Source organism: Manduca sexta, chromosome 17 (genome assembly GCF_014839805.1).
Source record: "Manduca sexta isolate Smith_Timp_Sample1 chromosome 17, JHU_Msex_v1.0, whole genome shotgun sequence".
Lineage (NCBI taxonomy): Eukaryota > Metazoa > Arthropoda > Insecta > Lepidoptera > Sphingidae > Manduca > Manduca sexta.
In genome coordinates, this window is record NC_051131.1 from 1141373 (window position 1) to 1157796 (window position 16424).

The window sequence follows — 16424 nt, forward strand, 5'->3', positions numbered from 1 at the left end:
ACGTGTTTTTATTTTAAACGTGCACGTCAAATAGATTCCACTGCTCCTGATGGTAGCTGGAGTGGAGTCCAATGCAATGTCGACAGAGGAGAGATGATAACCCCACGGCAGTCGACGCAATTATGCCGGCCTGTTGTAACCGGATATGCACAGGGTGATCCCAGAAAGCGACACACTTACGTGAGTCACTATGGCGCGTTTTAACACTTTGCGTACGGTGGTTGCTATTCGGGCGGATGTAAAATATATCCTATCGCCAGCAAATTCATAGTTGAGCTATAGTGTTCTTAATTTATTTCATATTGCTGCTAGACTCAGATATTCTCATCTCTTTAATTCTAGACTTAGGCTTTTGCTTTACCTAACTTACTTTTAAGTGTATATATTTTAGTTAGTTATATGCAGCTATGTATACATGAGAAGTTGATGTGGTAGCTATAAATATAGCGAATTGAATCCAAGCTACACAATTTTATTATGCGCTATTATTATTTTTTAAATTAGAGAAATTTTAGTTATTTAAATACTAAGTGAAAGATGGATTGTCACAAAAGTCCACAAATATATCGACAATCTATCGACTCTATCACATCCCTACCGTTATCAGCGCATTGTATTTCACAAGCTCCATTGTTGTAATCGACGGTGTCTTGTAAACAATTCGCCGCCGCTTTTTTGTTATCAACATTTTTCTCTTATCAGCGATGTGTTATTAATGAAACCGTGTTAATGAACTAAGGCCATTTCTCGTCAGAAAAATTCTATCGAACGAAATGCCGTGACATTTTGTATTTGTCAAAATATCAATTATTTTAGAAAGTAACCAAAAAGTGGTGCGGCGATTGAAATAATGTCCCAAATTACTAAATATTGTTTTAAACGGGTTGTCAGACCAATAAGTATGTTATGTGGATCAACTGATGGCCAATAATCTAGTTATTGTCTATTCTTCTTCAGCCTTTTGAAATTCACTCTGAACATAGACCTTTTATAAAGATTTCTAGACCAATACGAAACCGCCTGTATCCAGCAAGTGCCTGTGAGCATTATGTTGAAGTAATTCTAAGATATCTAAGGGGGAGACTGGCTAAGCACGGCTCTACCAATCACGGCTTTACCTCAACCAAAATCGATCTTAAATACAATTGCATTAGTCTTATCTTAAAGCTATTTACAAGCATAAACGCTCAATATTATTGAGTGAGCAGTAAGCAAATATCAGTAGTCGGAGAGTACGTGGGCCTTAATATTTGGTGATGTGGGTGCCACGGCCGCGCGTGGGCAGGTTCGATTCCTATTGCGGGCCCGCCTCGTGACGAAATTAAATATTCGAATTACTATCGCTTTGATAAAGGCAATTATAATGTAAATAAACATGATTGTTGTAAATATTTTAATCAAATAATTTATCTGCTACTTATTTTTATTCTATCCTAATTGAAAGTTAAATAAAGTTGACAAAGGTGTAGAAAGGGAAACAAAGCTTTTTTAAATTTAAAATAGTTATTTTTTCTATATAAAGTATTTAGCTCCTAGCTTATCCATCTATCTCTATGCATGTGTAAAAGTGTTTGTTTGTCAAACGAGCAAATCAAGCAGCGTGGGGGCACAATCTCGTAAACGAGATACTTCCGCGTAACCGTCGCGGGAATGTAACTAGTTTGCGAGCTGTTTGCTTTTTGGCGGCCTGTTAGCATACGTAATAGACATGTCAATTTACCAATGACTCATGCATTAAATTGTTTAGTAATTTGACAACTTTTTTATTGTATATCTTCTATCGTATTATGTATATTCAATAAAAGAATCTACCGTATTTAAGTCTCGAAAAAACAGAAAACTTTTCATTTTGTATTTGGTAGAGTATAAATTGTTGGATATTCAGAACACATTGGTATCATAGTTATTCTGCCTATACGTATATTAATATAATGGTGAAGAAAAATACTGTGGAACAGAAAACCTAAAGTCATGGGCGTTCCGAGGAGGAGAGGGATATGCTAGGGCTGCTGCCCCTCTGGATTTTACATGCTTTTACATGTAAATGCTTGTGTAATGTATTGTATTATTTGTACCACTTATGCGAAATTTCGGCATTGCCCACCAACGCCCTCCCTCCCCTAAAATCAAAATTTAAGATTTACCCTATCTCTAAGTTGAAATCTAGGTAAGACCATGCCTCAAATTTTACATGGTACCTATTTTAAATCTAATGTATATAAAACTATCACCTGTACGGAAGGACCTAGACCAAAGGTCATAATAGAGAAGGCCCGTGCACAACCGTAGAATATACTAAGAGATCCTCAAGAAATAACGTTACACGTTTCAAAGATGGTGAAAGAAATGATGATTCAATGACCCAAAATAAGATCGCGCGTGAGTCAAGAAGTCGCAAGGCGGTGCAATCGACCGTGCTCGACACCACGGCTGGGTCGAATCACTGTTTTTTGTTTAATATTTGATATGCTGTGCGGGCCTTGATCTTCGCAGACCAGGCGTTCCTGGGTTCGATTGCCTAGTCACACTGTGTGGAATTGTCCAATATGATTTGATCGGGAATGAATTTTCCAGATTGGGGATTGAATTCTAAAAAAACTAAGTCAAAAGGTTTTATAACTTGCATGAAAAAAGCACCGATTTGATATGGGAGGGTAAATGATAAAGAGTCTATATCTTACTCTATTGAATAAGAAGGTAATGTTTGGCGGTAATTGTCTTCATATTGTTATAAAATACTTACTTCCCTGACTCTTACATACAAGAGGCCTAACTCCGATCCAACTTTATATGTCCTGTCTAATTATGTTAAAAAAGATACAGACAAAAAAAAAATTCTATATCAAGTATCTTAAATATTTTGACAAATCTTGAGGTCAAAATACTTATTAATCTGGCGAGATGACATTTGTGAACCGGTTTTAGATCACTAGCGCACCAATTTGGCGAAACTAGTTTTTTTACATTCATTCTTATTCATGTTGAATACTAACGTTGCTATGTTTATAAGCTGAGTTTTTTGGAATTCTGACAATATTTAAGAATACATTATGTCAAGTAAATATTTTTCAATGATTCCCAGAAATATGATATAATCGAAAAACAATATGTTTTTTTTTTCGAATGCATACAATGAATCAATTTAGTTGAAGTTTTCAACTGATCAATGATTTAGCAATTCAGTTGAGGTCATCAATTATTGATTCTTCTCAATGTCACTATTTAAAATAAACGCGGTTAATACTTAAGTGTCAATTTACGCACATCCTGGCGCCGCCCTGCAAAAAATATGGTGGCTCTCAATAATACACACATACAATACACTCTCTTAGGGGCGCAACTAGTGCACTTTCTGCCGTGCGTATTTAGACACATGATGTGATAGGGAGCAATCCTACCGCCATCAATGAGTAGAATATATCACTTTGCCCGAACCAACGATCGAACCCGAGACTTCACCACTGCAGTCCGTCCGTAATTTAGTTTAAATTATGTATGTATTAGTTTTCCTAACTTGGGCTTACATTATAGCTATAAGTTGTAATATTTAAAATATTGTTATCGTAGTGTTAAGTCTGCTGGAAAACCTAATAAATAAATAAATAAGTAATAAAACTACGCCGACGAGGCCGTCAACAGGCAGTCTTGTTGGTGATAGGATATATTTCACATTTGCCCGGTTAGCGACCACCGTACACAAGGTGTTAAAACCCGCCATAGTGCTCCACGTAAGTGTCTCGCTTTTCAGAATCAGCCTGTGTACGAGTATATTCGATTCCAACAGGCCGGCATAATTGCATCGACTGCCGAGGGGTAATCAGTCAGTCGACATTCTATTGGACCCCAGTCCTTTTACCATCAGGTGCATTGGAGTCACTTTGTTGTTTCCGTAAAAAAAGACATTTTTATTTTGCATCAATTGCTGCGTTCTCTTAACGTCTCTCAGTGTTAGTTCAGGTGTCCGTCAGCCGCGTTTTGATTGCTAGGTCGTCGGTGTTCTGTTACTAGTCAACCGCATGTAGGACACGCTTCAAAATATTGGGTAACAATAGAGGTATGATCATTCGCCGTGTTTATGAATTAAGTAACATTTCTCGAGTCTTTGTATTAAGGATTTTTTCGGGAATGAAATAAAGAATTAGCATTCATTTTTCCAGGCAAAAAGTACCTATCATTTACAGGCTGCAAAACAACCATTTCTGATATACATTATAGGGTATGAAAAACAAAATTTAGTTTCAAAACGTCGAGTCTAATTATGCTTTCAGTGATTTGTAAATCAAAGTAAGGGTAAGGTACCATGTTGCTATTATTTTAGGAAGTCGTATACCAATGAATAACTTTCTCACCTCGTCAAGTAGTTGTATTATTGAAAAGAGCAACACTAGATTTTCTTACCAATCCTGCAAACTGCTTTCCGAATTTATGGCAGAATAAAAAATGGACAATCTAAAAAATATTTAACATTTTGCTGATTCGAATAAATGATTTCATTTCGTTCATTGATATGACAATCTATCAACACATGTAATCAGTCTGTTTCTCGTTAGAGTAAGTTGATCTGCAGAAGTTCGATATAAAGTGGCAACTAGCGACTGGCAACTAGCAGTACATTAGTAACTCGTGTTGATGTTGCGTGAATCAATGGGCCGATGTGCTGCGGACACCATGCTTTACTCGTTGTTGTCGGACATTCCATGTAGGACAAGCCAAGTTATTTTTAAATTAAGAAAACGGATATTATTGGGTTAATTTATTTTCACTAAATACAAGGCCACAGACGTGCAATAAGTCATCTGGGACCTTATTCTGTACGATAGTGTAAACGCGTAACGCGGCCGTGTCATGTTATCTTCGAGAAATGTGCGTGGAATGGTATTCTGTAAGCCAAATTTCTATAGTCTTAAACATGATGCGTTGTGTTACGTGCTTGTTACGCACTGTCAAAATAAGGTGCGGGATAGAGAATAAGGCCCCTGATGTTAAGTGATTACATATCAAACGCGCAATTCCAGAAGAATAGTGTATTCGCTGCCGACCTTAAAGAACTTGAATAGTAATTAGAAATTACGTATTCATAATGTGGAAATTTATGTGTTCTTTTAGAGATCTAATTCTCTGTGAAACAAGTAATCTTCAAGTCGAATTTCTGCAAGATTATGACATAACTTAAGTCGCATGCTGAGAGATAGAGTCTATTTCAACAGACACTGGGACCCATTAAATATCTGCAAAAACGAATCCATAGTCACCATACAGCGCGGAATTGTATCGGGGCCGGCTGGTTCGTTCTCCAGAAGCTATTTCGTTTTGATGCGCAAACGCAGTTCGTTGACCCGCACCACATGCCACTTATGCACATTTGTTCGTGCTCATGCCAATTTTCAGTTAATGTAAACGCTGTAGCGTCTCCTGGACGTCGTGTTGAGATGTTTCTGATTCCATAAATACTGAACTATCGCAGTCTTATTGTATCCCAGATTTAAATTGAACCTGCTGAAGTAGAGTTTATAAGCGAAACTTAATTTTGTTTTAGTAGTTTCATTCTTAATGATTTATTTTAAATTAAATCAATATTCCTTGATAATATCCATACATATTATAAAACAAAGTCCCCTTTTCTGTCTGTTAGTATGTTTTTGATTTTCTTAAAATCTACTGAACGGATTTTTATGAAATTTGGTATGGAGATAGTTTAAGACCCTGAGAAGGTTAGAAGCTACTTTCTATTCCGAGAAATATATAGCGGGATTTTAATCCCGGAAAACTTCGTCACGCAGGCAAAGCCACGAGCAAAAGCTAATATGTAATATATATAATAATAGAAATAAAGTGAACATTTTAATGAGGATTCATTCTTGAGTCATAATTTAATACAAGAAACAAATTGTGGAACTTAAAATTTTTAGTACACTTATAAAATCACGGATTGAAACGTTCTTGAAAAACAAAGAAATAAAGGCACAGGGGTCGCGTCGGGTCAACTCGTCGCTCTCATCAAAATTTCCGGGTCACGATTGGGCAATACTTCAATTAATCGGCTGAAACAACGTTCATTCAAATTAAAATGTACCTCCCATCAATCCCTTCTCAATTGGGTCACATCGGGAACTAAACGGCCACTTGTGGCTAATTGGTGGCCAAACAAGCCCGCGATGTCCTGGGTGGGTATGCCGAAAATTCGATTCGTAGTTGTGCGCTTTGTTTGAAGCTAGAGACACTTAGAGATGGTATGTACTATAATAAAGGTACACAAAAATAAATTAATATCCTCCAATTGACAAAATATTTTGTTTTAATATTATTTAAAAATAGATGTGAAATTATAGCAGGTGCGTTATAATATTAAAGCCAATAATTTAACATATATATCGTTTTATTTCAGAATAAATGAATAAAAATTAAATGGGCAATATTCAGCTATTTCCCATTGAATGTAAGATAAAAAATATTACATATATCCATGTAATATTTTTTACCTTACGAGGTGAAAGATAAATGCGTTTTATTTTAGTTTTCACATAGCTAAAATTCTTATTGCGCCATTCGCCTGTGATTTCGAATATCGCTCGATCGTTTCGAATGTTCGGAATAGCCACCTTGTATTGGTCCAATCGTTCCGAATGTAATTTAATTGAGTGTTTAATATTGCCGCGACCGTTTGTCGCGTTCATGTTTTAAGTCATTAAGTTTGTTTGTTTATTTATGGCGGCCATAGTCTAGTTGGTTGTGGAACGGACTGTCGAGACGAATGTACGTAGGTTCAAAACCTATCGGTACACACCTTTGACTTTTCTAAAATCATGTGTACATTCTTTGTGAATTATCGCTTTAATGATGGAGGGAAACATCGTGGGGAAACCAGCATTCCTGAGAAGTTCTCTGAAGGAATTTTGACGGTGTGTGAAGTCTATCAATCCGCACTAGGCGAGCGTGATAGACTAAGACCTTTTCCCTCTCGGTAGTAGACGAGGCCCGTGCCCAACAGTGGGACAGTATATAATATAGGGATGATATTATATTTGTTTATTGACTTTCTAGCTAGGTTTGTGAGTAGCGGAGAGGACTTTAAAATTCCGCGTTTAATCTCAAAACGCCTTTAAAATTACGATTGTATTCCATATTGATAAACCTTCTCTTCAAAGGCAAAGGAAAAAGCATGAGAATTACTGTTAATCGGAAGTTTTGTAGTAAAATTTTCGAATTTCCCATTTTTGAACTAATCAATCAATATTTATATTGTATTTCCTACACTTTTTGTTTTATTTTCATTATTATCGTTTCAAATACACTATTTACCATTTTATCTAACAAAAACAAATGGTCGTGTTAACTCGGAGTCCAGTTATAATAATTTTTTGTTCAACTACACAGTAAATATTAACAAAAATGGAACGAACGTAGAATCTCGTATGTTTGCTTACTTGACATCCATTGATTTTGAAAGACAATTCGGCTGTTTTTCTTCGCTAGAGTTTAGATGAGTATTTTGGACTTTGGTTAGGCTTGTTTTCTTTGTGTTTGCAGAAAAGTAAGAATGGATTAATGAGATATTGAATGATGATGATGGGATTAACATAAGATCATATATGAAGTCCACTGCCTAAAATTAAACTTTTTTTCGGATTTTGTGTAATTATAAAATGTAGGTAGATATTATAAATTTGACTTTCTCGGATCACCAACATCTCAGTACCACCCGTGACCATGAAGGCTACAGTCTTCGAAACGTCGGGAGAAAATAATAATATAAAAAACCGTGATAAACTCTGGAGAATATTTTTATTTCAATGGCTAACATTCGCATAAACATAAGAAAAAGTATATAGACGGATCAGATCTAATTGGGTTTTTAATACTATTACGCTGCTAATACACTAACTTCAATATCCGTTAAATAAAAACAACAGTGCAAATATATGTCTACTTGGTATTACAAATAAAAACCAGTAGTACTTATCTAGGTGGAATGCATAGCTTTGAGACTGATGTGCGCCTGCGACACGTTTGCGATTCGACTCTAGCAACGAGCTTGAAGCAAGGTTTAGATTAGCAAAAACTTGCTGAAGTTGATTTCTGCTAGTAATTTTACCGTGTATTCACGGCAAGACGATATGCAAATTTTGAAGCTTGTAGAATTTGCGGCGCGTTTCTCACATGCGGTGAGAACTATTGTAATATTGCTGATAGTATGAACGCCTCTGGGAGTTCTTGCGCAATATATTTCGAACTTCTTAGTAGTTTCCAACAAACGATCCCAATCTCAATCTTTAATCCGATTCCGAACATGAACCAATCAAAATAAGTCATTTGTAAGCTTGTCAAAAATACTTTGTTCTGTTTGATAGATTTTTGAGATAGATCGAAAGAAGCGAATATGATATTTCTTGTAAATGGCGGAAGTCATAAAATAGCTTGGTTATATATAAATACTGTACATAAGCAAGGTGTAAATATATTTAAAGTGTGTTTTTTATGTTTCTTCATATAAATCAATACCAGCTGTTCACCCCAGATACGTCAAATTAATTATAATAATTAATAATAAATCATAATTTACGTGTTCGAAGTCAGATGCGTTTTAATTAACGAAACCTTTTCAAAATCATGCAAATGGTATATTTGGGTTTATTACAAAAAGACGGCACGCGATCGATTGTATTTTTGGAGGGGAATTTTGACTTGGTATCATTGTGTGTCAGATATAACATTTATGAAGGATAATTTTCAATTAAAAAAATATTCGTAGTACTTTCAAAACGGATAAATTTAAATTGCAGTTATATGAAATAAATAGTTGAAGTAACTTTTATATGGAATTAGGTAATCATTGACTTATTTCACATATAACTTGTATGGTATCTTAAAAATTAACTCCTAAGTTATTAGAATTCATATTTAAACCCAACCTTTTGTATTAAATTAAAAGAGACATAAGTTTATAGAGGTTAAACTCTGGAAATATTCAATCTAAGTTTCTATTTTTTATATAAGACTAGCTGACCCGACAGACGTTGTCCCGTCTTAACTATGAATTTGCAGCGCGCATTCTGTCAATCGCTGAAATTAACTTTTCTTAAATTTGCTAACGTTCCGCTCCACATCCTTAATTTTTTATTTCATAAGATCCCTCTCCTGAAAATAACAAACACAACAAAAAATAGCGAAATCGGTCCAGCCGTTCACGCGTGATGGCGTGACCAAGGGAAATAGGGATTCATTTTTATATATACTTAGTCTGGCCATAAATACTGTTACACTTAATTATAAAAAAATATTACATTTGAATTTCGAATCTGTCATTTTTATACGATTGTTCATTGTGTTTTCTCATTTTGGCGCCAATACATTGTAAAATATTTTGCGATATTAAAATGGTGTGGGGTGATAAAGAGAACCGAATCGCTGTGATAGCATTACACAAAGTAGGTATGGAGCCAAATGCAATTTTTAAAACTCTCCATACACTTGGTATTAGTAAAATGTTTGTGTACCGGGCTATTAATAGGTACAATGAGACCTCCTCTGTTTGTGACAGAAAAGATCTGGCCGTCCACGTAGTGTTCGTACGAAAAAGGTGGTCAAAGCAGTAAGGGAAAGAATTCGAAGAAATCCTGTCCGAAAGCAAAAGATTTTATCTCGGGAAATGAAGATAGCACCTAGAACCATGTCGCGTATTTTAAAAGATGACTTAGGACTTGCAGCCTATAAGAGACGCACTGGCCATTTCTTAACTGATAATTTAAAGAAGAATAGGGTGGTAAAATCGAAACAACTACTGAAGCGGTACGCAAAGGGAGGTCACAGAAAAATTTTGTTTACGGATGAGAAAATTTTTACAATTGAGCAACATTTTAACAAACAAAATGACCGTATTTATGCTCAAAGCTCTAAGGAAGCTTCCCAATTAGTCGACAGAGTGCAACGTGGACATTATCCGACTTCAGTGATGGTTTGGTGGGGTGTTAGCTATGAAGGAGTGACTGAGCCATATTTTTGTGAAAAAGGTATCAAAACATCGGCACAAGTGTATCAAGATACCATTCTTGAGAAGGTAGTTAAGCCCCTTAACATCACCATGTTCAATAACCAAGTATGGTCCTTCCAGCAAGACTCGGCGCCGGGTCATAAAGCTCGGTCCACGCAGTCTTGGTTGGAATCGAACGTTTCGGACTTCATCAGAGCTGAAGACTGGCCGTCGTCTAGTCCCGATCTTAATCCGCTGGATTATGATTTGTGGTCAGTTTTAGAGAGTACAGCTTGCTCTAAACGCCATGATAATTTGAGTCCCTAAAACAATCTATACGATTGGCAGTGAAGAATTTTCCCATGGAAAGAGTGCGTGCTTCTATTGATAACTGGCCTCATCGTTTAAAGGACTGTATTGCAGCCAATGGAGACCACTTCGAATAAGCTTTTTATATTTTTAATTGTTTTATATTTATGTATTAAACTGACACACTGTAAAAGTAATAAATGTTATTTGCAGTTAACAATTTTCTTTTTTCTTTATTACAATATTTATGGCAAGACTAGGTATAGACTACGTTAGCGAAGCCGCAAGCAAATAGATCCTAAAATTATATCGCGTAGGCAAAGGAACGGACTCGGGTCGATGTTGCGTGACTCCATTGTTGAGGGTGTTACTATCGATGTACCGAAGAATGGCGCAGGTCATCAGTGCATGTCATGTACGGTCCACTGATGGTCCAGTAAATAGTCATTAGCTACACGAAATCGATCGAAAAGTGATTTATTAGCGATTTGTGAATGGAGGAAATGTTTCATTGTCCTTGTTTGGTTTTTTTATAAGTTGGACTGGAATTGAGTGTGATACGGAATTCTCATTTTAAAAGTTATGTATGTTATTGCTTTGTTTAGGAAAATGTCGTAAGGAAATCTGCAATTTATAAAATTTTAATAATGTTTTATGTTTGAAGTCTTAGTTCCGTATGGGGTCGTTCAATAGTCCAAAACGGTTTTTTAAATGTACAAGTAAGCGGAATAAGTTTTAAATTAAAATAGTACGTGTAAAAATATTTCATCGCATTTTATGATACTCTAACAAAAGTTAATCAACTCAAAATAATTACACCCTTCCTACTTCATTCAATACGTAGAGTACCGTTATATTAAATAAACCCCATTCACTCATCAATCTTTTCATTCATACTGGTTCCAAGTATCAAGTTAAATATAATAACATCAATCAACCCAAAATATAAATATTTACCAGGAAGTAAATCATTGTTGGCGGATATAATTCCATTGAAGTGCGGGGGGTTGACCTCCCTGTCAAATTAGAGTGCGGGCCTGTCGTGCAAGTTAATTACGACACCCATAAAAGTAAAAATCGTCCGGTGTCACTATAATGTCTTCATGTTGGTAAATTGCCGATCGTACGTCAAAATTTGACGGCTTGTCATTTTTTAGAGATTGGCATCCGTTTCCGGTTAAACGAAAACCATTTATCATTACCTTAACTATATATAAGACGAAACAGTTTTGTTTTAATATTTAGGTAAATGGCTTTACGAAAAACATTGTTTATATTTAATTAAAATTTAGACCTTATGCATTCAAAATGAGTTCTAAGTACACATGTAATAATATTTCTATCAAAAATAAAAATAGCATACAAGGAAGTGTTTTGATTCGAAATAGTTTTATATTTTGCACACGGTTCAGTCAGAGAGCATTTTGTGAACGAACCTTGAAAGGAATAGTGGAATGGAATAAAAAGCTACTTCAAAGCATTACTGACTTTAATTTTCAGTTCCTAGCTTTTGAATTATCTTACATCATGCTATAGATAATAGTTTATAGAGCGTCTTTATATAATTAAAGTCTAGAAATGTTATTTTACCTTTTTAATTATCTATTAGGATTATAAATTAACAGACATAAGCTACTTATTATTTGACAAAACCCCTATCAAGTGGTAATTAAAGTATGTTAAAATAAGTAACTGTTATGTATGTACTATATATTAAATATTTGTAGTGTGAAATGTATATTATTACATTATAAAATATAGTAGATATTAAAAATTCGATCAAAGCAAAAAACTTCTTTTAATTTTGTCCTGCACCAATAATGGACACTAAGATCACACTTACCGATTTTTATAAACACCGTACATAATATTTACATGCTATAATATTAAAGGCTGTAATTTGGCCCCCTGTGGTACCATCACGACGTATAAGGCAAGCTATTAAGGGTATCGGCAGAGATTATAATCGTAAGACTTATTTGGGACGCGAGATACGCCGAAAACAAATAATGGGCGGAATGTTGAGATTTAGTTATTAATGGATGCTTTTTGGATGTTCCCAGTATTACTGAGAGGAAGTATCAAAAGAAATTGATAAACCTTTATTATATATGGTAGAGTCAAATTCTTTTACCATTGAATATAAGAAGAGCTAGTAGCTCGTCTGATGATTGACGTTACCACCGACCGACATTATCCAAAATTTTACAATACAATGGGGCGGGCATATTTTGTCAAAAAGGTAAATAAATACAAAAGTAATCTAAATTGTTTCTTCAATCATATTTCATTGAGTTACAAAATTTTACTAAATAAAAACACACTCACAATTTTCATCCACGAAGGGGAATGCACAGGCTCAACTTTTGCACACAGTTTTGCCCATTCGTATTCCATCCGATGATAGGGAGCGAGCCATATTAGGCACAAATTTTCAAGACTCCAGGCTGATACTGACATAAAAACCCAATATCACTGCCCGACCCAGCGGTCAAACCTGAGACCTCACTATTACAGACTATGAGACAAATAAGCCACCGAGGTAGTCTGTAAATAAAATCCCGTATATATATATTAAACTCATCACCACCGTATAACGACATAGCTTCCTATTAGATTTAGAAATTGATAAATAACACGCAACTTTAAAATTATAACTTTTCACCCCATTTTTATTCCTGACAAGACAAGCAGATTCGTTGCATCATAAAGGATTTCCTTGTTTTTTTTTTATTGCTTTGAATGACGAGACCAGCTTGCCGTTCGCCTGATGGTAAGTAATACGACCATAAACAGTAGAAACACCATCCAACACCTTGAATTACAAAGTTTTGTTTGGTATTCCACTGCGCTCGCCGTCCTGAGACGTGAGATGTTAAGTCTCATTATGTCCAGTAGTTACACTGGCTACAATGTCCTTCAAACCGGAACACAATAGTGACTACACACTGCTTGGTGAAAATAGACATTGCAGTGGTACCTACCCACGCGGACTCTCACATATGAGAGATCTACCACCAGTGTGTAATGTATAACTACAATACTTGAAGCAATGTACATAAAAATGGTACTTATTCATATCGACTTTCTTATGACAATGCCTAGGAAGTAACCACCAATTAAATTATCATAAATCAGAGAGAGTAATATTGAACAGTTCATAATGACTCAAGAGATTACTCAACTTAAGTAGGTAACAAAAGAGTGATATGCAGTAGCTAATGACAGGGCCTTTGTGTACAGATGAATAAAACAATGATACTCTTGAAATTGGATATTGTGTATTCGGTAGGAGTGTGCGTGCGTTATAGCATGATTTAAATTTTAATAAAGATCTATTTGTATTGCATTTTTCCTCAAAAAACATAATATTTCAAAAAGAAAGATGTTTTTAAAATGATCCTAATTTTTAAAATTAACACCTGCACACAACTTCACGCATTTATCCCGGAAGGGGTATGCAGAGGCGAAACCTGGGCACCCGCTTTCGCCATGTGTGTTCGTCCCATGATGTGATGGGGGCGAGCCTATCACTATATCGGGCACAAATTCCAGACTCCGGGCTGAAACTGAGCAGAAAAATCCAAATATCGCTGTGCCCGACCCGGGATTCTATCCCAGGACTGAGGTCTGAGCGCTGCCGTATCGCGCATGCAGTACAACTAAAAAATAACTTCTGGTATTAAATATAAAATTCTTTGCTCTTACACAGAAATCTTGTCCCATATTGATTTCCTCTATTTAATCTAATAAACCCAACGTTTATATCGCCGGCAGTACCCAATCAGTCTGAAAGGCTAAGCCCGCAGTGATTAGGCTCGGAGGGCTCGGGAGGAGCGGGAGGGTGCGCCGGAGGGTTCCGTCATTAACTCATTACTATTGTCATTATGACGTGGCATTATCGTTGTCTGCTCTATTTATCACTTTGACTACTCTACGTTAAAAGTTGACGGGAAATTAATGAGGCAATGAATTAATTGTCTTTAAAATTAATTGGACTAAAATGCATGTTTGTCGTCAAGCCTCTTTAGGGAACCCAGTAATGGACAATTTTGTTAGAAATTTCTAACAAAATTGAGAGTCTAATTTTGAATCGCCCGGACCACGGGCCGACTATTAATTATAATTGTTCCTGTATAAATATAAGTCAGAAGGGGTTCAGTAAACAAGTAGCAAGTCTTCGTCCACCACTCAATGATATTTCAGTTTATTCACTAAAAACACAACTGTTATGCCAATTAGTCCTTTTCCAATTAAATAATAACTTGACTTGGCCATCAAATAGCTTCTCTTCATCCAATAGTCCATAAAAATGTTAAAGTATCAAAAGAGCACTTAAATTTTATATTCTTGTATGATGCATAACGTACACGAGGTAAGACATATCGCTATAACTTAATACAGAACGTATCGGCATTTATCTTGTCCGAGAATTCAATAACGTAGAGGCAAAAATGACTATGGATGATGTATGCGTCGCTCGGATGAATTGCAGTGTTTCCGTTGCCTCACGAGAAAAATACATATGGCAGTATGAAAGTCTAAGTACCGTATTATGCTACTTATATCGCTCTGAAATACGATATCAGTTGAGATGCTGTCAAGTTACAGTCAGCATTTTAATATCATCGGTATTTAATAAACAGATAGGAACATCTCAAATTATATCTAAAGTCAAAGTATATGGTTATTGAGAGCTGAGTTTTGTTTATTAAACTGCGTCGACTCAGCTGACAACAGGCGCTTAAATAACAGCTCAAGTTTTATTACATAGTTCATTACCTTAAATGTTTACTTAATATTCTACTCAAAGGTATGGTTTATAAAACAGTTCTTAAGTAGACGATTGTAGTGCTTTATCATCATCTAGTTTGTCAAATCTAGCAGTGTCTATGGACAGTATTAAGCATTGTAATATTTTCGGGGTCTTAATCTGTTTCAAATTTTCCAGGAATCGGAATTTATATTAGGTATAGCGACACTTTTACCTATTACAACCTTGGACACGATATGCTTATACCGCTTATTTTATGTCAAACTACACATTAAAAATAAAAAAGAATATTTTTACTATAAACTTAAATTAGCCGAGCTAAAGTCGTGTTACAATGGAGTCAATTAGTCCGGCGTGTTTATCTGACGGCCGAACGCGGCGTATGCCAAACGTGATCACAAGAACTTAATTTTGACACAAGCAATTAATATAATAGTGAAAGTATTCATTACTTACGTCATTACAGCGGTTAATACTTGCTTTGCGGTGAATGAATGTTTTTTTTAATTATGAGAAAGATTTCAATATTTTGGAAGCTGTGACTGATATAATTAAAAGTAATTAAAAAAAGGAAAATGCTGAATTTCGTATAAAGTCATGTTGAATTTAGCCTTTTTCTGCAAATTCGAGATCCTTGCAGGTTATCTAACTTGACTAAATTATTTATAAATTATCTATTTGATATAATCTAAGTTCATTCTGCAAAATCCAAACCACCTCAGCAAACGTCGAGATTATATTCTTAAGTTAGCAGTAATTGAGATAATGTTCTTCTTTGCAATGCAATGCTAATGAGTATGTTCTTTACAGTGAATCTGGTGGATAAGCAAGGTCGTCAGATCGAAGAGAAGTCCCACCAGTGGTTCGGCGCTACTCTCACCAGCACCGGGAGGAACGGGCCCATTGTCGTAAGTTTCTTACTAATTTATTATTTTTATATATTGATCAGATAGATGTGCTCAGCTTACTTTATTTGTATAAGGATCATATAGAAAATAATTTGGAGCCGTAAGACAATATTTGTTTTGCACGAAGTAATAACGTATATGAAAATACCAAAACTAAATCTTTCAGTAGTTCAGAATTTAAACCCTGACCAGAAGCATCAAAATCAAATAACAGATAAATTATACTCATTTAATCCATTTATAAGTGATTCCTAGGGATATCTAAGATCCAATATTCCTATATAGGTCAATTTTTTTGCATTTCCAAGGCCTAGTTTACCTCTTGCCATTTGCCGGTGACCTCACGAGGCCCTGTGGCCTATAAAGTTTACGAGAGCGAGGCGCACCCTTCCTGCTCCACCCATTCCTAGTGTCATTGCTGTATCTCTATTATGGGTTTAATGGTGCTATTCGTGTGATGTAAAAC

General features: G+C 35.5%; 1 protein-coding gene across 3 annotated transcripts in view; it reads left to right on the forward strand.

The window, feature by feature from the left end:
• Positions 1-16424, forward strand: part of LOC115445520 (integrin alpha-PS2-like) — a gene marked incomplete at its 5' end in the record, with an annotated part of 65381 nt that overhangs the window by 4562 nt on the left and 44395 nt on the right. For all 3 annotated transcript variants that reach the window (XM_037439555.1, XM_037439554.1, XM_037439553.1), the window contains 1 exon segment: positions 15861-15958. In XM_037439555.1, coding sequence (XP_037295452.1) covers positions 15861-15958 — 98 coding nt within the window.